The following is a 24,698-nucleotide window of genomic DNA, read 5'->3' as shown; positions in this document are numbered from 1 at the left end:
TTTCAGATATGACAACCAAGCTGCATATATATATATACATATAACCCCCCCCCCCTCAAAATTCATTGTTTTTGTACTGTCATGTAAAACAGACAGTACAAAGAAATGTATATATATTTGACCATTATGCCTTCAGTTCACCTTTACACTGAAGTTAACCGGAGTGTTTCAGCATGCTTTCTGTTTGACTTGGATTTGAAATGGATCAAGAGACATGAGCATCCCCTGTGGTTGTGGAACGTCAACTTAGTTTCCTGGGTTTACCACTGGCACAGAGACCGTAGACTGACCTACGTCAAGTGACAAGACTCACAATCTGCAGCTGATCATTTGTTTGCTTCAGCTCCTTTTAGATCCTGATGCTGTGTTTCATGTGAATTGCAGTATCAGACGTGCCCGACATTTTTTACAGTTCCACCAACTTCCTAAAGTCAATTTAATGCAAACCCCCCCCCCCCCCCCCCCAAAACTCAATTTCATCTAAACTACCTGTGCTTATATCTAATAAAGCAAACAAATGCTTACATTAGTTCAGATATCCATACAGAACCACTACGTCCATCCTTACTAACAAGCCTTTTTACTGGCCACAGTACTGCAAACGCAGACTGCAGAGAGAGAGAGAGAGAGAGAGAGAGAGAGAGAGAGAGAGAGAGAGAGAGAGAGAGAGAGAGAGAGAGAGAGAGAGAGAGAGAGAAAGAGGGGGGGGGAGAGAGGGAGAGAGTGAGTGAGAGTGTTGTGTATTGCGGCCCATTGCTGAACAAAGCATCCCCCCCTTTTGTGCGTGCCTTTGTTACATCATCGGCTCGGGGCAAGTGTAACGTAATCTCCTCACACACTTCCACGGGATTCCCCCTGGACGGCAGCAGCGATTGAGACGCTCCACTGACTACAGGCTAAGAGGCGGAGGTTGATCAATTCTAAAATTAAAGAAAACAATCTAAACTGTGCATGGTGTCCATAGAACCAAGGCCATTAGAAACGGATATACAGAAATTGACTTACTGTTTGTTTTGATGCCGGTAAGGAAGAAAAAGGAAAAATTATAGAAAGGCAATTAGAACAAATTGATATGATAAAAATGCCCCCCCCCCACACACCTTTTTCATTTTTGACAAAATACAGATTCTTGTTGTAAACGTGGTCAGTTTTAATAGTGTTATTTATTTTATATATATATATATATATATATATATATATATATATATATATATATATATATATATATATAAACACTAATAAAAATATTAAATCTATAATACATAAATACACTGATTTACACAATATGGTCTCTAATTAATGAATGAGCTTCAAGTCAGCTTCTTCAATATCTAAAGCCGCTTGTGCAGATAGACTTAACCTACTGTTAACAGAATGAAAGTACAGATCATCTTATATAATGATATATCTTATAATGATGGAGTACTGGTCTGGAGTACATGGCTTTTAGCATAGACCTAGTGCTGCAGATCAGACGTTATGGTCTGCAGCACTAGGTCTATGCTAAAAGCCATGTACTCCAGACCAGTCAGTGACTGGTACAAAGGCTTTAAAGAAGAAAAAGGCTTTGAAGCGAAACACTGCAGCCTCAGGCCGTTTTGCAGCAGACATGAATGGATGTTGCATTTTTAAGGACTTCAAAATGACAAATTTCCTCGTCAGTTATCTTTCAAAGCATCAGACAGGGATATACATGTTCTCTTATTCTCCACCATGTCCCACAGACAAGGGCATCCCATCTCGAAGCTTCACTTAGCATGAGCCTCTCCAAAAGGCTGCACCACAGACAGAGAAAACAGAGAAGGTCCAGAAGGTTGCAAAGAGTATGCAGCCAGGCTGAAGAGCTTATGCAGTGAACAATAATCAACGAGGGAAGTTCAAGGGATAAAGCAATGCAGGGAATGCTCATCTTCAACGGGACAATCTGAAGAACCCATTTGATTCCACGCACTCTGAGGAGCTCAGAAAGCAGAGAGGCTTTCTGCAGAGAGATTAGTTCCTACAGACACTTTCGCAGGAGAACAGGCAGGCTGCAGCTTTTGCTCAGGTGCTGTATTATTTAGCGACCCTTCAGTCCCTCTCCCACACGCCTTCCATCACAAATTCATGTGTTCGCACTGCACTAGACTGCGCTCAGGGCCCAGACAGAGTTGTAAGCTTGCATCGAATAGTTTTCTAATGGTCATCTGGAGAGGAGGAGGAGGAGGAGGAGGAGGAGGAGGACGACGACAAACTACTACAGCTTAATAAAGTCATTATGACCTCAAACTCAGCCAAAGCAGACCCAGCAGATAGCAACCTGCCTAACTGGCATGCTGCTTATTTGGCTCGAGAGGTTTGAGATACACCGCTGACTGAAGAGAGCAATCACACTGACATACTGAACACTGTGCTCCACACATACTGATTCGATCTGTTAGTCAAGGCGCCTACATCACACTCCAAGACCAGTTATACAGACACATTTACGCAAAGCTGCCAAACAAACTTGGAGTGAAGTATGCCTCCCTAACAGCACGCTTACTTAACTCTTTCGTAAGAGAGTTCTGGCTGCCTTTGACTGTTACTCAGCAACTCAACTGTACGTGCACAGTAACTGTGCAAACAAGACCAGGTCAGGAATCTTGTGTCTTTTATTATTATTATAGCGTTTTTTTTGTCTTCTTGCTTTCAATTCACATATTTACTGGATCTGATTAAAAATTCTGAAATTTCAACACACCACAAAGTTTGCCTTCTCTCGCAGCATGAAGCTGAAATTTCATCTTTAAATAGAAGCACATTTACATTCTGGCGACTGTAGCTACTGCACTATTTAAGGTGCAACATGGTTCACTACACTAGCTGACTTTACTTGAGTCTTTTCGCTTTTTAAGTACCTGGTACGTGGCTGGATTTCCACTACCACAGCTCCTCCCCGAAATGTAGCTGATGACGTTGCAAAACACCATTAAGGGGGGAAAATAAATAAATAAATATAAATGAATATTTCATGTAATTAAATATATATATTTTAATTAAATATAAATACATAAATGAGTAAGTAAATGAAAAGAGTTTGTATCTGAGAACTGGGCTTCACACTGTCTTAAAATGTAACAACCAACAGAAATACTGCAAATGTGTTTTCCTTTTTTTCTGTAGTCATTACAAAATATACACTTTGAAAACCTTTTTTGTTCAATTGTTTCATAGTTACATTCTGCAAATTCTAAACTTTCAAACAATGCAACATTTGTGTTTGTAAGAAAAATCATTTTAATATTTTTAATAAAGTTTTTAGAAAAAAAGGCTTCTTTGCATTTTTGACGAGTTTTGCTGACACTGAAACAAATTAAGCAAATCTGAAGTGCAGATATGACTTTAAATACAGAACATAAATCCAAAAGAGAAAAAAATACAATTTACTTGCATAACTACGCAATTAATTAGGTACTTTTTTAATTGTATAAATACTTTTGCACAGTAAGACAACAATTAGAAAGGTACAACTTGTACTTTTAAAGAGATATGCATCAGTGTAAAAACTTCTGTGTAAAATACTGGACCTAGTTTATTCACTGTAGCTTTTTTGAAGCACATTACAAAAGGATTACTATGATTATCACTACTACTACCACCACTACTATTGGGTCGCACAGTGCACATGGAGCATGATGTCACGCACATATCTCACCATTCGCACAATCCACACAAATGCTCTCCACACCACCAGGGACTCCCCTCCACTCCTTCCGCCAGGAGAGCGGCACATGTTTAACACAACAAGACATTTGAGCTGCCTGCTTAATTCAGACGTTCAGGCAAAATGGCAGTCTGCAGCGGCTATGTTCCGCGAGGATGGTTCATGTGTAATGACGTCCGCAGAGCTGCCCAAAGACAGGCAGGACGGATGCTGAGGAGCAGCACTCAGCCGATGAAAAACATGACAATGTTCTGCACATCCCCATCACGCATAGTAGGAATAATTGGGACGCGGGCTAGGATACCCAGAGGACCAGCCGGTTATGTAACTAAAACAACTTGCATTCCCCTTTTGAACTAGGCTGCAGGACCACGGAGAAGAGGGCCTGGTGTTTCGCGTTTTGAGGAAGACGCAGATACTATGAAGAGTCCTTCTAACATCACATTTGTTAAATGCGGCTGCATGCGAGCTTTCTCCTCTAGGACAACACCAGCCAATTATATTGTCGCAAAACACAAGAGAGGATGGCGGACCATGGGATTTGTTTTCTCCCACAGGCATGCCTTCTGTCCCAGTACAGTAGCTGAAGATATGACAGAAATGGAACGCACACGCACGCTAGGTTTACTGCAGGCGACCAGCGACGCAGAGAGCCTCAGGCAGAGCTGCTGAAATATGAACAGTGCCAAGGGCTCCCACATCTGTCAATGTCTGAAATCATCTGAAGCCCTTGTGTTTTAACAGAGGGGTCTCGGGAACATGGGAGGGAGGCGTTCCCTGCTACAGTTATATTTCATAAACATATTAAATATTAAAGATTACTAAGAATCAGGGCTCTGAGTCAAGGGATCTAATCTGGAACACGTCACTTCTTTAAAACGTTATTCCCGTCAGGGTGCCATCAGAACGGCGATCCTTGAAATGGCACGATAAGGGAGGGTTTGGGGGGGGCTGGCTTCAAGGGATGGGATGAATTAAGCAAGCTTGCTTTAGGAGTTCAGGGGAGGACATGCACAGCACTGAGGTTTCTGCAGAACTTTGGAGGCTTCTGTTCCAGATCTTAATGGGAAGGAGTTCAGTCCCCTTACACTCAAGTCTATTATAGCAAATCATCTTGAGGGAGAATGATGAATGAAGAAGGGCTTGCGTTGGAGCTTACAACAGAGCAGTTAACAACACTGGCGTTGAGGCAGGACTGTCCCAAACTGCAACATAGACGAGACAAAAAGAAACCCTTGCACCTCTGATTTACAGCCTACGGGAGATGCTGCTGTTGGTGCACGTCACTTTACAGTGCATGGAACAATAATAACAAACTAGAAGCAGTGCTGCCGTTACAGGCAGAACTTTGGAGTACCTGTCCTGAAAATCACGACTTTCCCCCCCTCTTACCTTGCATCCAAACATGAGCGAGATGGTGCTGTTGGTGCATGCTACTTTACAGTGGCACAACATTGGAGAAACGCAATCCAAGTTTTTGATGCTGGGAGACATGCTCTCTGTGCCTGGGCACTTCAATCCGTCAGTGCCTGATGTCCCGGCCGAGTATTCCTGCTTCTTCTTCCAGCGACACCTGCTGCCCGATCCCGACATGCGCCCTCATCGCTCGGCTCACTCCGCGGCATGTAGCCCTTATCCAGCTTCCCGCGCCTCGCTGCCCCTGTCCACTCTTCGGTCAGTCCAGCCGGTCAATGAACTCCCAGAGAGAGCCGCGAAACTGGCAGCTCCGGAGCAGCCATGCTGCCTGTGGAGAAGCCCTGCTCTGGGAGGCTGAGGACGGAAAGGGGGGGAGGAGGAGGAGCAGGAGGAGGAGGAGGAGGTTGGGTTAGAGGGCAGCAGAGAGTGACGGACCTTCCGCTCCAGTGGCAAATCGGTCACTGCCACTGTTCTCCCACCTGCTGGACGGCAGCCCCTGACACGCCACGAGAGAGCGAGAGAAGCTTGGGCGATATTCGGTCTGCTGACTATCCAGAGAAGACGCGGCCAGCGAGACGAAGAGGCATAGAAAGAGAGGCAGGAGAGAGGAGAGGTGAGTGGAGAAAGGGGGAGGGGCATATCCGCTGCAGCGTGGGGTTTATTACACAGTCCAGCAGCCAGGAACTGAGCGGCTTCTTCACGGAAGAAGCTGTGCGTGGAGACTCGCAGTTCGGAATGAGGAGCGAGGAGCTTCCTACAGAGAGTTACAAGAAACTCCCGACGGCTTTGACTGCCACGGCAAAGACGCAGAGGAAAGGACCGCTTGTGCGGTGACCTTCGACATGGAGTATCGAGCCACCCGAGCGTTCAGATGAACAGACCTGCAGCAGCTGAGACGGCACGACATTTAGGAGCTTGCAGGCGGAGCGCGCAGGGCAACAGCATTATTTCAGAATTTAGAAGAGCAGTAGTAGGACACTGTAGGACGGCTTCCAAAATCTGCTGTGTCAGGAGCTCTAAATATATGATATATATATATATATAAAAACAAACCAAAAAAAAAAAAAAAAAAAAACACACCAGACTGTGGACTGAAATGGACAGAGAGGGATCCACTGTTGGTCCTCCACTGCTGCAGCATCAGCAGTTACAGCAGGGTTTGCGTTCCCTGTGAAAAAAATTATTAATCTAGCAATAAAAATAACAGTGTGTGGTTACAAGGTTACAGACACAGACACCTTAATATCAAGATAAGCACCACAAACTTTGCACTGTTTATTGAAACCAAAAACAAAACAAACAAAACCTTAGACTTAATAAGATCATCCATCAACCCCTTCAGGAGCCACAGCTAACTTCCAACACAACCACAGCAAAGGCACGTGCATGTGTGGCAGACTGACAGTATGAAAGAGAGAGAGTGTGTGAGTGTGAGGAGAGGGGGGTGGGTGTCATCTCTGCTCCCTCCCTGGGTTCCCCCAACCTGCCACAGTAAATCAGTTGAGTTATTACATCATCAAAGTGCAGAGAGGCATGCAGCTTCCAGACTTCCACGGCACAAAGACACAGAGCCAAGACGCAAATGCCAAGATGATGATATTGAGTTTCAACTCATATGATCTCCTGAGCCTCCCCATACCTGCATGGGACGTACTGCTGAGGTCATGATCTCACTGTGTTTTGTACGTGTAAACAACTATTAGGTTTCAGAGGGGTGTATTTCATATTAGCAACATTTCACTTCACTAACATAAGCCTGAGAAAGCACAAGCAGTATGAATTATAACATAAGATAATATAATATTCATAACACGATGACAACAATGAACCACGTTTCTAAACTGTGACCATCCAGAAGCAAAAAAAAAAAAGCATCATTTTAAGTGCATTCTCTCAGTCCCGTCTCATGCAATTTTCAACAGTGAATTGCCTGCTCTGTCTCTTTAACGTTACCCATAAACCTTTGGGCAAATGTCCCATCCTTGCCTTCTCTACCACACAGCAGCAAAACACAGCTGGCCTCCCCTCTCTCCTGCCAACCAGTCACACTCTGCCTCCTCTGACTGACAACTCTGACCATTCCCTGAGAAAGTGGTTGTTGTCTCTACAGAGTGCTGTGATTGGTTGGAAAAGACTACCTTGGAGCTTGTACAGGCATCTTCAGGGTGGAAATGATGAGGTCATCATCTTCATGTCTAAGAAATACATAATAAATGCCACAAAAAAACCCCAAAAAAACAACACTACTACTTTGGTACTTTTGGTACGAAAGAGACATTTTTAGAGATGCGTGTGACGAGTGTGAAGAACCTTTGAAGGTTTAAAGAACCTTCGCTTGATGGAAGTAAGCATCTGTAGTACAAAAATGGATTTTTAACAGACATACCCCGATCAATGCTTTTGGGGTTGATGGAAATTGCACGATCAGCCGATGGCAGACACTGTGTAGCTACCGAACTGTTTAGCTCAAAGTGGAGATCTACATCTTCCACAACTGAAAAAGGCTGCTTATCTAGTGCTACAAAATTCCCAATTACATCACTTTGGACTGGACTCCTGGTTTTTCTGGCTTTTTTGTAGCGTCTGTGTTCTTTGTGTCTTTGCTAGCTCTGCTGTGTTCGAGTGCTGTGAGAGTAATACACTACAAACCACAAGACGGGTTTTACAAATTCTACAAATATCAAAGGTTTTAAATCTGTGCAATGCTTTAATTCTTGTTTTGGGGCTCCCCCCACAGTCAGGAAGTGTACACGCATTTCTGGACATGCTGAGACACGGAGAGCCAGCACAAAAAGTAACTGAGGTGGAAAAGTAATATTACAGGGTTTTACACAAACAAGACTCTGGTTGCACAGAATTTCGCAGCTTTCACAAGTTACAGGTGCAGTTAAGCAGCTGTTCTCCCGATTACGAATCAGCAGAGAATCACATTGTTTTTTAAGCTGATATTTTAAGGGAAAAATATGACATTATATTGCTCGGGAAATACAGATCATGACATCTGATCAGCTCTGCGGATCGGCTTTGTTAGAGAAATACCAGCCGATCTGATATTTGGGCTGAAAACAGTCCAATACCGATACACAGCTGATCAATCCTTCCATTTCTATCCTTTATGGGACCAAAAGTGGTTCCACCAACAGCCATTTGTATCACCTTTAGGAGCGTAGCATCCTCCCCAATACATACATTTATCTCCTAGGCAGAGAAATGCAGCAGCTGCAGGAGAAGTTGTCTTATACAACCTATATCCATTCTGTGCTAATTCTGGAAAAAGTTCGAGAAGGAACGTGTTGCACTTCGTAAAGCAGCATCCATAAACGCTGGCTCCTGGCATCCATAAAAGTTGCTCAAAGGTTTTTTTTTGTGCAGCTGTGAACTCAGCACTTATTGGAGGAACAATGGGTTCTTCTCTCACCTGATAAGCGTGCGCTTGTGTATGTGTGTGTGTGTGTGCGTGCAGGCTGATGCTAATCGCTTTACTGAGGAGCAGCTGAGTGAGCCTGCAGGCAGTCTATCTAGATCACAAAGTGCTGAATGTCCATGATAGCATCAGAGATTTAGCTATGTTGTGGGACTAAGGAGGACCCTCTCCGAGGCCTGATACTTTCATTCCACAGTACTTTGTTCACCATTTGCTTCTGCTGTCATTTTATAATTGGATCTTTTCTGATAGTGCGAGAGGTTCCTTTGAATTTTCTACATAAGTAAGAGGTAAGAACCCGGGGAAAACAGCGGAAAAGTCTGTCAAGGTCAGGCTGCAGCTTAAACTCTGCAGTTAAACAGAGTTTAGAACATTTGTTGGCTATGTACTGTTCTGTAGTGCCGCTCAGCAGTTAGGCTTAAAAGTATGGAACATGCGGTCCGAAAATACAATGTGAACTGGTGCAACAACCCTTAAACCAAGCCTTAAACCACCAGTGTGCCCAGTTTATGTAAATATTCTTCATTATAGCCTTTAGAATTAACAACTGAAATTCTGAATGAGGATCAACATACTTGGTAATTTGCCAGCATGTCTGATTACCTGCAAAGGATTCAGTGTATTCTTTCCAATTTGCATCAGCACATAAATACAATATTCAGTGTGTGCGTTTTACATTTTTATGGGTTTGTGGGTATTACTGTTTACTGTTCCTATTCTTTCTCATTTCTAATATTATATCAATTTTTATTACCGGTAAATATGTGAACAGTTTAATTTTATTTTTATTTCTTAGATGTTTTACAAAAAACTTTCATTCAAATCTTAATTTTTTTGCCTGTATCAATTTTGTATGTTTTTATTATTTATTATCTAGCTATCCATCTTTTGTCCTTTTAGCTGGAAGTGTTTATTATAAACTTTTTATTTTAATGCTTAATGAATTGCTTGTAAAGCATCTTGCATTTCGAACGGATTTGTCTGAAAAGTGCCATAAAGTTTGACTGAAAGAATCTAGAAGAATTACAGTACGTAAACTGGGATTTTGCTGGATTTCATTTTCAAAAGATGCAAGAAAAGCCATGACCCCTAAACCACCTCCCGCCACTTTTAGAGGGCTGGAAAATGTGGGTTCTGTGGTGGAGTTGCCATCAGTATGAATTTATACAGACCAGTGTTGCTTTCTGAGCTCTCTTAACTAAACGTTCTGCACTGAAGGCTCAGAATTTGAGGAGAACTAGTTCTAGTTCTGTTAATCAGGGCTGCACAAGAAATCACAAATTTACTAACTGTGTTCTGGTTAAAGCTTACAATGATTGAACCAGTGTGTTCCAGTACCAGACTGGAACCGTGCTCCCCTATCTAGAGCAATTCACTTAACCACTGAACCATACAGGTAAAAAAATAAATTAATTAATTAAAATTAAAAATGAAAACTCAACAATATCGCCATCCTTTAACTACCACGTTGTGAGAACACATTTAGGGACTGCTAGGGTGACAATGTTGTAAAATTACCATGATCAGGCTCTCAGCCGTGTGCCCTCTGGCCCACACTCGTTCTCTTCATCATCAAGGAGTACCTTTCAGTCACTCTCCGTGCAGCACTGCACCTCCTTCATGCTCTCACTTTGTTAGAATTTCACATCGTTTTGGCCCTTGCTTACATTTAGCCTTTTTTAAGATCTTAGCCTTAGCTTAGCCCTATTTTAGTCCTGGTGTGGGAGCCTTGTTTGTTATTAACTGTAGCCACTAGCCTATAGCTCCAATCTTGTTTATTTTTATTGTTTGTAACACTGCCGTGTCCAAAAAATGCTTTCAGATGTAAGGTAAGCTATTCGTTTCTGTCGTTTTATTTTGCACATTAGTAAATGTGATTTTTTTTTTTTTTAGGGATGTAACGATACCACCTTTTCTTTGATATCAATACCAGATTTTCTTCAGAAGTATCTGTCGACAGACACCAACTCTGACTTACATACTCCATAGATGGCTATAAATCCTGACAGTGATTCACTTTTTATAGGTTTTACTTTTTTATATATCTTATCCCAAATAAGATGTAAAAAGCTTGAAGGAACAGTCACTGGTTGAGTAACTGCACATGTGAAAAATTTCACCTAAAATAAATAAAATAAAAATTGCCACAATGCAGAAACACATGCAATTAGGGAAGTATTATACTGCTAAGCTAAACTGGTGTTTAAAATTCACATTGCAGAGCAGTAAAAAAAAAAAAAAAAAAATGCAAGTTTAGAAATAAAAAGTGCTTATGCAGCAAATTCACATTCAAGTGCACGTCTCTGTGTAAAAAGGTACTAAACGTCAGTGGTTTCTATTGGTTTCAGAACCAGAAAAACACCACATGAAAAGAAGAGAGTGTTGATGTAAAAGTTCCTTTAAATGTCTGTTTAGTAGTAATAACTATTTATGACTGGCTTTTACTGGTTGTTTAAACAAGTATGCAAGCAAAAATGTTATATATAAAATAAATAAATAATTAAATAAAACGTAGGGCATCAGTAAGCTCTTTGTTGCCGATACCAATACTGTGCCTAAATGCCAACACTTTTTTTTAATTATTTTAACCATACATTAATTTCTAATATCAAAGAGCCATTATTGACCATCACAGTTTAAACATATCATAACATTGAATATCAGTACTTTCATTTACTGAAATCCCTCCAACCAGACGACCGCCTAAAGCTTTCCAAGAACACCACTGTCTCGGCTCTAAAAAGAGAACACCTTGGGATGCTTAAAGTGATCAGGGCTTTAGTATTCCGCCTCTCTGCTTTGGTACCATTTGGTCAGAGAACATCTTGTGCAGGTTGGCTGAAGGCCAGCAGAGTGGAGTGGAGTAGAGTAGAGTGGAGGAAGAAAGACAGCCAAGTTACGTAACCAAGTCAGATCACTATTAACAAGCCAGGTGGAAAGAAGGTTACTCGCACTCGACCTGTAAATGTACTCACTTAAAAAAACTGAAATCAGAGACAATATTTAGTATCTGTAAGTCAGTTAGCAAGAAAATAGAGCGAGAGAGAATTAGTAATGTGTAGCACGGTCCAGACAGACCGATCACGCCAAACAAATGAATGAATATATGGAATATAGAAGGGAAAAGAGAGTAATTCTATTCAATAAGTGCCAAAAAAGACTTAAGAAAATCTGTTAAAACCTTACAGCGAAAGAGTGAAAACCATTTGTAACAACTCACTGGTCTGCTTATTAACCTCAAGGGTAGACCATCTGCTGGCTAAAAACAAAAATCACTTCAAAACAGCATGAAGCTCTATGGGGAAGAGATTCAGCTTTGGGAAAACAAGCCGAAAACAATTTGCAAGGGCAGAAAGTCGGACTGCTTTGCTGCTTGCTGGGCCTTTTAGAAGGCTGGAAAACCTTTCTGAGACAATTTACCCAACTGAATCAAAAAGCCAAAGCCTCCACAGCTTCCTAGCCCGAAATGACTTAACAGACTAAAGGTTCTCCGTGGCAAATACATCGCATCTGTTAAAAATAGATCCCATAGTGACACTCCCCCACGGCTGAGCGAACACATTTAGATTCCACTACATTACCACTTGACTCCATGTCTGCAGGGACTAGAGGCCCTTTTCAGAGCCTCATTAAGATTGACAGCTCATCAGGCTGCTTAGGGACTACTCTGTCCCAGGTAGGCCAGCTTATATTCAAAGAAGGGAAATCATCAGAGCAAGTGCACACTCTTTACACGGCATGCGTCTCGCACTCTGAGATATACGCAGACATGCGGCCTAAAGCCAACCCCTCCAAAGGAGCTGCGTTTCGGGGTCGAGTTGGCGGTGAACCGCTAAAGGGAACGCTTGACCCTGAATATTCACAAAGCGCCTTCGAAGAATTAAGGGTTCTTGCTTTTGTCATTCTGCGAGAAGAATCCTCTCATTTTCTTGTCCAATCCCTGCGCGGTATTGCGTATATATTTAGGCTCTGCGTGCATGGCTGCCTCTTCCACACGGATGGCTCTGACCTGCCTCAGTCCACTGTGGTTCCCCCGGCAATCTGCCACTGCCGCCGCCGCTGCTGCTCCTCCACACACTCACGAGCACTGTTGCTCCGCCAGCGCCACGTGGGACCCTCTCTGGGATAGCCCCGTAACCCATGGTGACAGCTCTGTGAGGAGAGCTAAAGTGGGGCCGCCCACTTTCCCCATAACGCACAGAGAGGGTCTAGAACGGGACGTCGAGGAGAGAGGAGGAACTCCCCTCAGTGGCCAAAAATGGGAAATACACTGGAACATTACCACACAGCCTGAAATCAAGACTGACCTTTTCACCGTGCGTGTCCATGTCCCTGGTCACATTAAATTCACCATATTTTGAAACACAAAATTCTTGACTTTTTGAATTGAATTTCTTCAATTTGTTCTTGAGAAAAGTCCTAACAAAAAGTGTACATCAGATTCTTGATGTGATTTTAAACTGCTGAATCGTTCACAGCTATGCTCTTACAATGACGGATCCCATTGTTCAGGAATAAGAATCTCAGTAAGCAAAACTGCCTAGGTGTGTCATTTTCTTTTTAAGAATGGCTGGTGAATAAGGCTAATGGCTAATTAGGAGCCATTCATATTATACGTCACCTCCCCCTCCCACCACATAATCCACCATATTAATGAGTGGTAATGCTCAGCTAGCCCAGCCACCTTCCCTGACCTCATGCTCCACTGTGAAAAATAAATATAATATGATTATTGACTCCGTAGTAGAGCTGGTCGATATGGTAAAAATGTTCCATCACGACATGTGAAAGATATTTTGGGATTTTTTTTTATGATTGATATGCAATATTTTGTCATGCAGACAAATGAAACAACAAAAAAATGTAAACCACAATGCAAATACTGTGTTCCAAACAGATGCAGAAAATCTAGACCCCCCCCCCATTAATAACACATCTCTAAGAAAAGCTAATGAAAGATTCCTTTAGGGCGCCACCCGAGGTCAGCCAGAAGATTCAGAGATTTCATTTGGCCTGCTGAACAGAAGCCTCCATTCTCTCGGGTTTTCTGGCACCTCAGTGTAGAATCCAATTACCTCAGAGTTCCCGTCAGTACAGTAGATGGCAGCATTAAATTACATTCAATAGCGTGATGCTGTTGCAAAAAAACACAAAAACAAACAAACAAAAAAAAAGCAAGCAATTAAGCCAAAACAAGAACATGAAGAGCAAGACCAGAAGAGCCCAAACTCAAATGTGAGGAGATACCTGGTACTAATAATGGGCTGGCACCAAGCTCATCGGACAGCAACTACCTGACATTTCTAAAGCACCAATGGAGGTCCAAAGGTCTATAACTGTCAGCTCTGTGGACAGGGGTTTGATGACTCTTTCTAAACAATGAGACCTTTTAACCCTTTAGAATCCACAGTGGCCTCTGCCAGCCACTCTGCAACAGCAACAGTCAGACAGCCTCAATTTATTGAGGTAAATATTGACCAGATAAAAATATAGTAATTACAGCTATTTTAATTATGTTTTGCATTACGATGGTTGCCCCACCGAGGCTAAAACTGACAGTGTTCTGACCTGCTGTTCATCAAATCCTGATTTCTGCTCACATAGACAGCAGAGATTATGTGTAAGTGAATGTAAACTAACAACCAAAAACAATGACCATTCACTGACCATTCTGATCAAAAGAACTATAAATTGGCAAGGGAATCAGCCTTAGCTTTGTGTGAGGTGCACAGGTGATAACCTATGAGTGCTAAGGCTGACTAATGCCACTTTACCATCACCTCCGGCCTCTGCCACCCACTCCAGCGCACACAGAGAGTGAGAGACTGCTGACTCCATTCAGCCAGCCTGCAGCACTGAGCACTCAGCAGGACAGCCACATACACACACACACACACACACACACACACACCTTACAGTCCATCAACACAAGCTGAGTCCACACTCAAGGCTCACTACACTGCACAATTTTCTGACACTGAAGGGGCTCCTGATTGCAGCAATGTCGCAGAGACAACCACATCTGCGCGGAGACAGCATTCCACTGGTGGCAAGTCATAGGATGCCTTTGCTCATGCCAGAGCTAGCTTCCATTACGGAATGACAGGGTCGTGTGGAGAAACTGAACCACAGCCATAGAGTCCCCCTCCCCCAACAGGAGAGGGCTGATTAGGTTTCAAATAATAATAATTTAAAAAAATAAATTTTATTCCAGAGACACCAAGCAGCAGAATTTACCTGACCTATCCCCTTATGTGTGGCATCTGCAACTAATCAGGCAGACTCCCCTTAGTTCTGACTGGACTGAATGTAGGAGGTGACAGTGTCAATAAAAAAAGGCCTTAAGTTCATTTCAAACATTTTATTTGAGACAAAAATCGGAATGATTTACTAAATATTCTAAACTTCCAAAAAAGTTAAACGGTCACCTTCAGAGATGCATATTGCAAAACGTCGGAGCACCCCAAGAGATACGAGCATTCAGAGACCTTGATCAGGTTGTTCACAGTCAATGTTAGGAAAGGTCAGCCATGAACTTCCCTGAGCAGCTGCCTACCACTCTGGAAATTCAAATAACACTCTGCAAGGCAACAAGCCGATTCTGATCCGATCTTTGATGTTTGTATGAATAATACAGAGAAAAAAAAAAGTTTACATAAGATGAGCTGCTGATTAATTGAATTGAATTGAATTGAAGTAACAGTTTCTATAATGAGATCTTCTGGACTTAGTTATTTGCAAGGCAACAAGCCGATTCTGACCCAATCTGTTTGTGTAAAAAATACAGAGAAAAAAAAAATATATATTGTGTTGCTGCTGATGCAAATTTCAAAGCTTTTTTTAAATTTCTCAGACTCCTTAAACTATGTCCCAACAATCAGCAGCCACGAACTATCCTAGGAAGCTGCCTAGCACTCGTAATTACAAAGCAAACAAACTTTCTTAAAATATGACATGAAATCTACTGTACAGAAATCTTTAACTTTATGCCTTTTTCTATCAACATTCCTCAAGCTTCCAGTACGTCTCGGTTGGTTGACCTGGCATCCCTTAAGATCCACGGAAGACAAGCGTCCAGGCTTCTTTTTGTCCTGGCACCGAAGTGGTGGAACGAACTTCCCCTGGGTGTCTGGTGGGCAGAGTCGCTCGCTGTCTCAAACGCAGACTGAAGACCCACCTCTTAAGAGTTACTTGGGCAAAGTATAGTGTTGAGTATTCTGTTCTCCATACTGACTTTTTGGTGAGTAGCATCGAAGCTTGGATGTACATTTTGGATCCTAGTCTATAGAAACCAGCTAAGGGTATTTTCTGAGTAAACAGTGAAGCACTTTTTTAAGTTGCTCTTGACAATAAATGCAAATGTATGCATGTATCACTTACCACAGGCAAAACATGTTTGGTGCTTTAAAAAAAACTATTTCCCCAGTTTTATATTGGAGCTACCAAACAAACGCTAGAAAATCAACAAACACCCAAAAGCTTTTCCATAAATACATGCCTGAAACATCTCTCAACCCACTCAAACCACATCTAGGTCTACAATAAGGTGGAGCAGAATTGCTGATGTGGTTTAGGTCAGTGTATGACTTACTGTAAACTACAAAAAAAAAAAAAGATGGTCAGATTGCTGTTCTGGAGTTTCTTGTAAAGGAGTGACTTGTGTGTATGGAAAGGAGAGCAGGATTCAGCGGGACATGGAAGTTGTCAGGTTTTAAAAGTTCATAGGAAGCCACTTTGTGCTCTAAAGCACACGAGAAGCCTGTATGACCTTAATAAAAGACGCAGATCTGGTTAAATCACGTACTTACGAAAAAGTTCGGTGAGACTATTGACTTTTAATGTTGGTTAGCAGTGTTAGCCTCGTGTATTCAACATGTCTTTTGCAGAATGATTCCTTTAAAAGCCTGTAACATTTGGTCTGGTTGTTCAGAAAATTTCCGGACAGTACCAGACAGGCCAACTTCAAACCAAACTGCATGAAACAAGTAAACAGAGAGTGGTTGCTAAGGATGTGGGCTGAGTACATGTTAGTAATCTTACAATAATACACACAAAATAACGCAACTTTCCTTAAAAAAATTATTTTTTACACATTTGCAAATTGCAGCCCCAGAATAAGACCAGGCATTGAGAAAATTGTAGGGTGCTGGGCCATTCCACTGTCCACACTGATTAGCACACACCTTCCAACACACCACATGAGCATTCGGACAATGTCTGCAGTTTTGGTGCGCTCTGCCTTCAGAATATCCTAAAATACGGCACGGTTGCGTTCCTGCGTTCGCTAAAGCCGCACCAGTTCTACTTTATTAGATCAGATCATAAAGAATGAGGCCTGCTTTTGACATCTGGATGCATGCACAAGAGACATTATCACGACTGGCCCCATTCTGTTTGGATTGGCTGCACTTTTAAAGGCCGTAAAAATAGGTTGCTGGGCCGGGCCCAGAGAGCAAGCACCCAACCATGCAGCGAGGCTGTGACGGGCTGAAGAGAGCTGCTGACAGGCAGCCTGCAGCCACCCTCAACAAACACACGTCAGATTTAGCTACTGGCAACTACGTGAACCCTGACCAGACGAGCAGACACCCAGTTTAAAATTGGTCTCGGCAGGGCACTAAATCCAGACCAACTGTTGCTGTCGGACATCGCGTGTCAAAATGATGGACCTGGCTGAATTCAGATAGCTTTGATCTTTGGTTTACGCAGCCCTATGTCTCTGCTGAATGTGTTGCCTGATTTATTTCTCTAAAAAGCTTTGACATTTCTGACAATCAGGAAAAGCATACTGAAATGTGTCACTGTTAGCTTCGTCTGTTGCAGATTACTGTAAAAAGCGGTTAGCGTCTGGCGTGCAGTTGCATGGCTTATCATAAAGTAAACCCTATTTAGGAGTTCAGTCCGATTGCATTGTCCCAGCCAGAGCTGCAAAGTCTGCAAATACACATGTCCACCTTTTGGGTAGCTGCTTGTACTCACGCCAGAACACAGGACACCGACCAACAGCAACACTCACGGACAGGGGCAGAGGATATAGCAAAAATATCCCTTGCATCCCTTGAATTTGCGTCCCCGATACAAACAGTGCTGCCGCACTGGCTGTGTGACCTATGATGTGCTCTGTCTGGGCCAACATAAAGTGCTGACTGCTGTGACTTCAAAACAGGGGATACAGCATTATACAACTCCATTAAAACGTACATGGATATATACTATCCGCCACGATTATTACTATTACCACCATTATTCATCATTACTCTCACCATCACTGCTATTATTATTATATTAGCTATACTATATACCGTTATGGCACTTAGCGGACGCTCTTATCCAGTGACTTACAAGGTTACTCGTATTACAGAGGCGGGCCAACGTAATGTTAGGAGTCTTGCCCAAGGACTCTTATTGGTGTAGCACAGCATTGTCACCCAGACCAGGAATCAAACCCTAGTCCCCCACATGGTGTGGTAGCTTACTGGCCGGTAGTGGTGTTATCTGTTGTGCCATACCAACCACTATATTACGATTTTTATATTATGATATTATAATTAAACAGTGACTTCTCAATAATTTATAAGTAGTTTTGACCAGAAGAGGATGCCCCCCCCCTGTAAGTCTTGGTTCCTCCCCAGGTTTCTTCCTCCAGCTCTGAGCTCTGTTGTCTTTGGCTGTAAAAAGCGCTATACAAAATCAATTTTATTTGATATTCATGCGGATTACTGCATACAGCGAGAGGCGGCATGGTACACAGTCGGGATGTGGGATCTTCTGGGGTTTCTAGTAGTTTTGACTGCATTTGCTGGTTTGTGAAGCTGCTTTTATAGTATAAAAGAAATTATCAGTTTTTATTGGTTAATTTGGGTCAATTCCGCAGGTTCACAGCAGCCATGTAGCATAGTATAACACAGCTTACTTTATAGCACTGTAAAAGAATACTTACAAATATTGTATTTTGAGGGAGCAGACGATGGAGAGATGTTCAAAGCCGGTTGGCAAGAGTTAGCTTTTAGCCTAGCACAGAGACCTGCTCTCTCACCTGTCTTTTACTAACCTTTAACTAACTTAAAAGCCTTTAACTAACAGAAAACTGAGCAACAGTATCAAAAACTACACATTCTAAAGTGGGCACTAGCTTAAGGGGTTGGGAGATTTTATTTAGTGGGCAGAGTGTAAATTGTACATTCTTGGGGCATAAAATAAATAAATAAATAAATAAAAATAAAAATAATAAAAATAATAATAATAATAATAAAATACATAAGATAAGAGCCAGGACTGTTGTGGAACAATTTAATCAAACATTTTTGAATGAGGTTTCCGGTTGGAAATATTAACATATTACATCACATTTTCAGGTCACCCCTTATTGATGAGGCCTGAATTGAACCAAATTCAAAAATCTGTGAATCGCTACACCCACCCACTCAAAACCAATGAAGTACTCAGGACAGAGCACTGATCAAGTTATTACAACAGGAAATCACTCCCATATTGCTCATCCCTACCCACTGATAACTTAAACATCTGGGACATCCGCGAATTGATACTTTCCTGGTATTGACCTGGTAATCACGAACGAATGATACAGGCACTTCAGTCTGAGAAGCACCTTTCTTTTGCTCCCAGTGCTGTGCTTATTCCGAGAGATTCCTCTCTACAGCTCAGTGGGGAGTACGCGAGGAGATGACAGTGTCTTCTGTGGAACAATGTTACCCACTGAGAAACTAATAAGACTGATTTGCTATTTGCAGAAAAGTCACGCAGAGACAACTAGTCAGTCCTGAAGGAGAGAAGGCACGAATTCAGAGAAAGTCTGCCAAGCATGTTCTTCTTAACACCGTGGTCAGCTTTAAGGTGACTTTGTACGAACCTCCATTCTCCACCGTGCCAGGGACAGTCATGATACTTAAAATAGACAGAGAACAATGGCCAGCAGCACAAGACACACTGACATTATGGCTCAACACACTCGTACACTGACAGGTAATTAATTCCGCTAAGGCCAGCGGGGGCACAGACACTGGGGTGGGCATCTGCCTCGGGCTCCACCACAGGTGTCTCATTAGATCAACTGGAGAAGTGTCTACAGCGGACGAAGAGAAGAATTACTTCAAAAGTAAAATTAGGACAGTAGTACAGATGCTTGAATCATATACGAACACACATGGGAGGGTTTTAGATATACATTGTTGAACATGGTGATGCATACAGTGATATACAGTATAGTCAGGCAATAAATGTATGCTTGACAGTATAGTAGACAAATCGGCCTTGTAGCTACATTTCACTGCCGTGAAACACTAAGTGTTTATTGCCCCCCCTCTACCCAATCCATTAATGGAAAGAGTCCAAATCAGGACCACAACTGAAGTGATATAATGTCATGGACCACTCGTAGCACAATCAAGGCTGAATATTTGGGCTGCCACACTACTCTGAACCCAGCAGTGACGCCCAAAAATACACCCTAGACTGACCGCCACGCCAGAAACACTCTTACCAGCACTACACACACACACTACCACCACATCATGTTGCACAACATGTAGTTAGCGGTTGTCTTATGGTGGTCCCGTTCCTCTGATGAAAGAGGTAGAGGGTAGCTGAAAACAGTGCAACAGCAGATGCACAAAGCAGATATGGCATCACATCACTTTCTTTTTCTTTATACCGCCATTTATTTTTTAATAACAAAAAATAATAATAATAATAATAAAAAATAAAATAAAAAATAATCACACACACCTCATTTGACACATTTATTGCCCTATGATTTCCAATCTGATATTCAATAATTAGTCAATATCTGCACTTTCTAACCACTGCTGTGCTGTACTGAATCAAAACTAGTGCGGTAGCTTGTTGACTATATATTAGCAGAAAGAACCAAAGTCTCTCTTAAAAAATTATAATATTTGACTACAACAGTCAAAACATAAGAAGCAACCATCATATTGGCATTCAGTCAAAGGTGCAAGGAAATAGGCCATTATACTGCCAAATTTGCTCAAAAAAAAAAAAAACCATTTCGTACATTTAAGTCATTATTTTTGACATATAGTCAGAAAATTCAATCAAAACAGAAGAGTCAAGTATGACTAAATGAGTCAATATATTGATACATTCAGTACCTCTATATACTATAATTTGTGACCTTTGAATTTGAGCCAAATGTTATAGCAGTATAAGACACACCCATCTCTCCAAGGCCCATTCGGCAATCAAAACCCCTCCCTGCACAACACAAACACCCTATGTAGTACTTTGCTGGGCAGGAGAGGATAATCATGGAGATTGATGGCATGTATAATCATGCCCAACTGTGGGTATAATTGTGAAGGTGCACATGCTCCTGCCCATGCTTTAAAGCAGCATTATGACTGAAATTATGTATTTTTTTTGCTACTTGGCTCCCCCTATCGCTGCATGTAATCAACTTTTACACCTCTGTCGCAAATACAAATCATGCTTTAATTCCCCCCGCAGCAAGTTACACTGTGCAGTAGCCCGCGTTCCAGGTCTGGAGGTGCACCGCCAGAGAAGTCAGTGTACTCTCAACAGGACTTCGAAGCTGTTAAACTGCTAAAGAATGGTTCTTTAAACTGAAAGGTCAAGGCCCAACGTGACACTGAGAATCACATACACACAGGCACGGCTCCACTAAGATTTGAAGGACAAAACGCTGTGTTCTCAATCCTAAAATGCGCCTTTCCTCTTCAGAAATCAGTCAGAAGATCAGAAAACTGCAGCATGAATCTCAGGACTGGGCAGCTGGGAGCTCATTAAAGCAGAATGGAACTCCCTACACCTCTCAGCCATGGCCCACTCCCTCACAGCATCCCAGCACACGGCTCAGAGTGTGTAAAGATAACACACTGTGTGTGTGTGTGTGTGTGTGTGTGTGTGTGTGTGTGTGTGTGCACGCCCGCGAGTTAGAGAGAGACGAGTGTACGCATGTGTGTGTGTGTGTGTAGGGGAGGGTGAGTAATCCTGCATTTGCGTCCACAGGAAGCCTGTGACTCATTGAGAAGGAGTGTGTGATCAGCACACCGACACATTCCCTGCTGGCTTTAACCTCACTGTCCTACCTGCATTAACCCTCACAGCACAGGTCAGCAGAGCGCGCACACACACACACACACACACACACACACACACACACACACACACACACACACACACTTACAAAAACACAACCAGGCCAATTTTACCATCTTCCTTCACCTCTGATTACGTTAAACCAATAATTTACATCACCTGTCATTAAAGGTTGGGGTCTACAGACGTCTGGTCAGGAGCAGCATAAAAGCAGGGCTGAAAATAGGACTGTACAATATAGTATATGGGATGCTAAACTAGAGCTGGGCAATATGGCGATATTTTATCGTACCGTGATCAATTTTGTTATGGTGATGCACAGAATGTTTTTACAAACATATCGAGAATATGGTCAGTGCACTGATTAACTGCATTAACTACAGTGTAATTAGACTGGTTTAATTAGATGACGAGCAGCAGATGTTAAATAAAAATCAGTGTATTCAGTCTGGGAGAGTATCTGAACAGCAGTTTTTAAAAATATGTTGCTAAATGATGTACTTGTCTGTAATTACATGCATCGTGAAAAAAGTCTTTAAATATTGTGATACAGTATTTTTTTTTACCATATCGCCCAGCCCTATGCTAAACCCAATATTGCCCTTTGCAATACTGATTTCAGAGAAAGCGATAATATGCAAACTAACTGCTGAATGCTTTATTATTTATTATTAAATTTAAAACATTTTTATCAACCGCCGATGTTCTGGATGTGTTTCCTTGGGAATCCAAATCCAGAATCTTTAAATAATAAAAATAAAATAAATAAAAAATGGAATCCTTTCTTTAATCACACTAATATATAACCAAAAAAAACTGTAGTTAAAATAGGAGCATAAACTTCTAACAAGGATCTTTAACATCAAGTGATGGTTCTTCACCCTTACACATCTCTCTTACAAACATGCTCCTCTATGGACCCTTTTCAGAGGAAAGGGTGACAAAGCAGGTAAGATCATGTCCGGTGAACCTGCTGGGTGTCTTAAAGTACGGCTGTAAGGCACTTTACATGTCATCTCAAGGGCTGTCCCAAAATATGTTTGCATTTAGATAAAAATAAATCAGGACAGCTCGATTCTAACTCTATACAGCATCATCAAAACAAACTATTTGTATTCTTTATCCCACGCTGGAATATTAATAAATGGATTCATTTACACAGAGTAGCGGAGACACGTCGCCATGGTCGAATGTTAAAAAGATACGTTAACTTCCTCATTGACGTGATCCCCTTGATCCGGGTTGCTAGTGTATCTTAAATCACTGTATGAGAGGATGAAGCTTAGGTAACAGGGGTTTGTATTTGATTGGCTATGTACACTTTTGTAACACTCAAGCTGACTTCTAGTGCATTATTCTGCAACTGTGATCGGTCCGAATGTGTCTTATGAATATTACAGAGCATTATAGAGGAATTAGAGCATAATGCAATGGTTTCATAAGTACAGAACGAGACAATAAGTCATCACTTCTTCACGACTGATGCTGTCGATGACGACTAATCATAGCAGACCCACAGAAAAGTCCATGTATTCCTGCACCCTGTGCTTAATCTCAGGAAGAAATCAAGCTACCTGTCCCTCCAACATGGACTGGAATCTATGTGCCCCTGCAGGCTGGGCTAATTTGTCTCCCCCAGAAAAGATTTACAAAATGGCTTTAAATAAACAAAAAAAGGGAAGAGCAACTTGTGCTCCACATTCAGCTAACAGTATGTTGCATTAAAAGGAGCAGGCTGTGAGAGGCAGGAGTCAGGAACAGATCTGATCAGAGCAGAGACTTCTAAAGAGACCCAGATTCAGCAGAAAACCACACACACACACACACACACACACACACACACACACACACACACACACACACACACACACACACACAAAACTAGAACAGGCAGAGACTGCACCGCTTCCTCCTCACAGTGTCACTCCCCCAAATCGCTCTGCTTTTCCATTCAATGTGATCCCAATGCACTTTTTTCACCCTTCGAGGTAGACTCTGATCGTTATTATTTAAATTATTAACGAGAAAGCCGCAGATGTGCCGTTATCTGCTTAAAATGTATAACCACGTTACAGCTACAGTATTCTCCTATAAAAAAAATGAGGTCCTGGCTGTCCTAATTTAAAAGATCTACAGATGAAGCGCTTGGCTCAGCACTGTAAAGGGTACTAGTTCAGAGTGAAAGACCATGTGATGAAGTGAAAAGACCAGCACAGCATATAGGCCCTACTGAAACTACACCAACTTCCAGCAGCACCCAGCACAAGTGAAACAAAGAGGAAGTTTCAAACACAATACTTTACATTCTGATCCATGTGGCCCTGTCGTCCAGTCTCGCCCAGAGAAGCTGCATGCAGTGACCCGGTCTCCTTGTCTTTTCAACACAAGATTAACATGACCGACCATGAAGGCTTCCTTAAGGGTCCTTCCCGTAGCTGCTGTGCTGAACTGTACAGCAAATGAAAGCACCTGACTGAGAGAAAGATAAAAGCACTCTTCTAATTTCTGCCTGTCAAAAATAGGACCCACCTTCCAAAGACAATTAAGGGATAAATGTTAAGCCTCTTAGCTTAAAAGGTAAGCTCAGCGTGAAACTTTTACTCTCTCCAGAGCACTGGAAGATCAGCTACGGAAAGAAAAAAAAAATGCTAAGTTTAGGTCAGAAGCAAAGAGAAAGCAGAAATGTATAAACTCTTAATTCAGACGATAAATTGAAGTGGTTGGCCTAAAACAAGAGAACCCCTCTGCCCATCAGCAATGAGAAGAGTGGTTCTCAATGATGGTCCTGGAGCCTGTCCTGCGTAGTACAGTATTTTTCCTGCTTTCAGATGGTCTGCTTAGGAAAGGTTGATTAATTAGCTGATTATTTGGATTTTAGGAAGCAGTGAAAAATACTAAAATGTGAAGAGCCCATTACAATCCCAGGTACAAAGGCATCTGTGGTGTCACAGGGTCGCTAGGCTACCATTCCTGTTAAGTAGGCAAGCAGCCTGTATACACTTCCAAGTGAAGCCAAGCATGGCTATACTCTGCATACAAACGTCTAATTTTCGCAAAGATCAAACATAGCAAATT

General features: G+C 42.0%; 2 protein-coding genes across 18 annotated transcripts in view; one reads left to right on the top strand and one right to left on the bottom strand.

Annotated features, from left to right (window-relative positions):
* The window catches only part of tmem131 (transmembrane protein 131), a 389,736-nt gene that overhangs the window by 9,762 nt on the left and 355,276 nt on the right, over positions 1 to 24,698 (top strand). The gene's annotated exons all lie outside the window — the stretch shown is intronic.
* The window catches only part of dlg1a (discs large MAGUK scaffold protein 1a), a 143,515-nt gene that overhangs the window by 101,840 nt on the left and 16,977 nt on the right, over positions 1 to 24,698 (bottom strand). Inside the window, exon 1 of one of the 17 annotated variants that reach the window (XM_072684180.1) lies at positions 5,078 to 5,256. The exons of 14 other annotated variants lie outside the window; for them this stretch is intronic. In XM_072684180.1, the coding sequence (XP_072540281.1) occupies positions 5,078 to 5,179 (102 nt within the window). In that variant the 5' untranslated portion in view covers positions 5,180 to 5,256. Of the gene's footprint in view, positions 1 to 5,077; positions 5,257 to 24,698 lie in introns of those variants that run through there. 2 more of the 17 variants (XM_072684181.1, XM_072684188.1) reach the window with 2 other exon arrangements.

This window comes from Salminus brasiliensis, chromosome 7 (genome assembly GCF_030463535.1).
Source record: "Salminus brasiliensis chromosome 7, fSalBra1.hap2, whole genome shotgun sequence".
NCBI lineage: Eukaryota > Metazoa > Chordata > Actinopteri > Characiformes > Bryconidae > Salminus > Salminus brasiliensis.
This window is presented reverse-complemented; position numbering and strand designations above follow the sequence as displayed.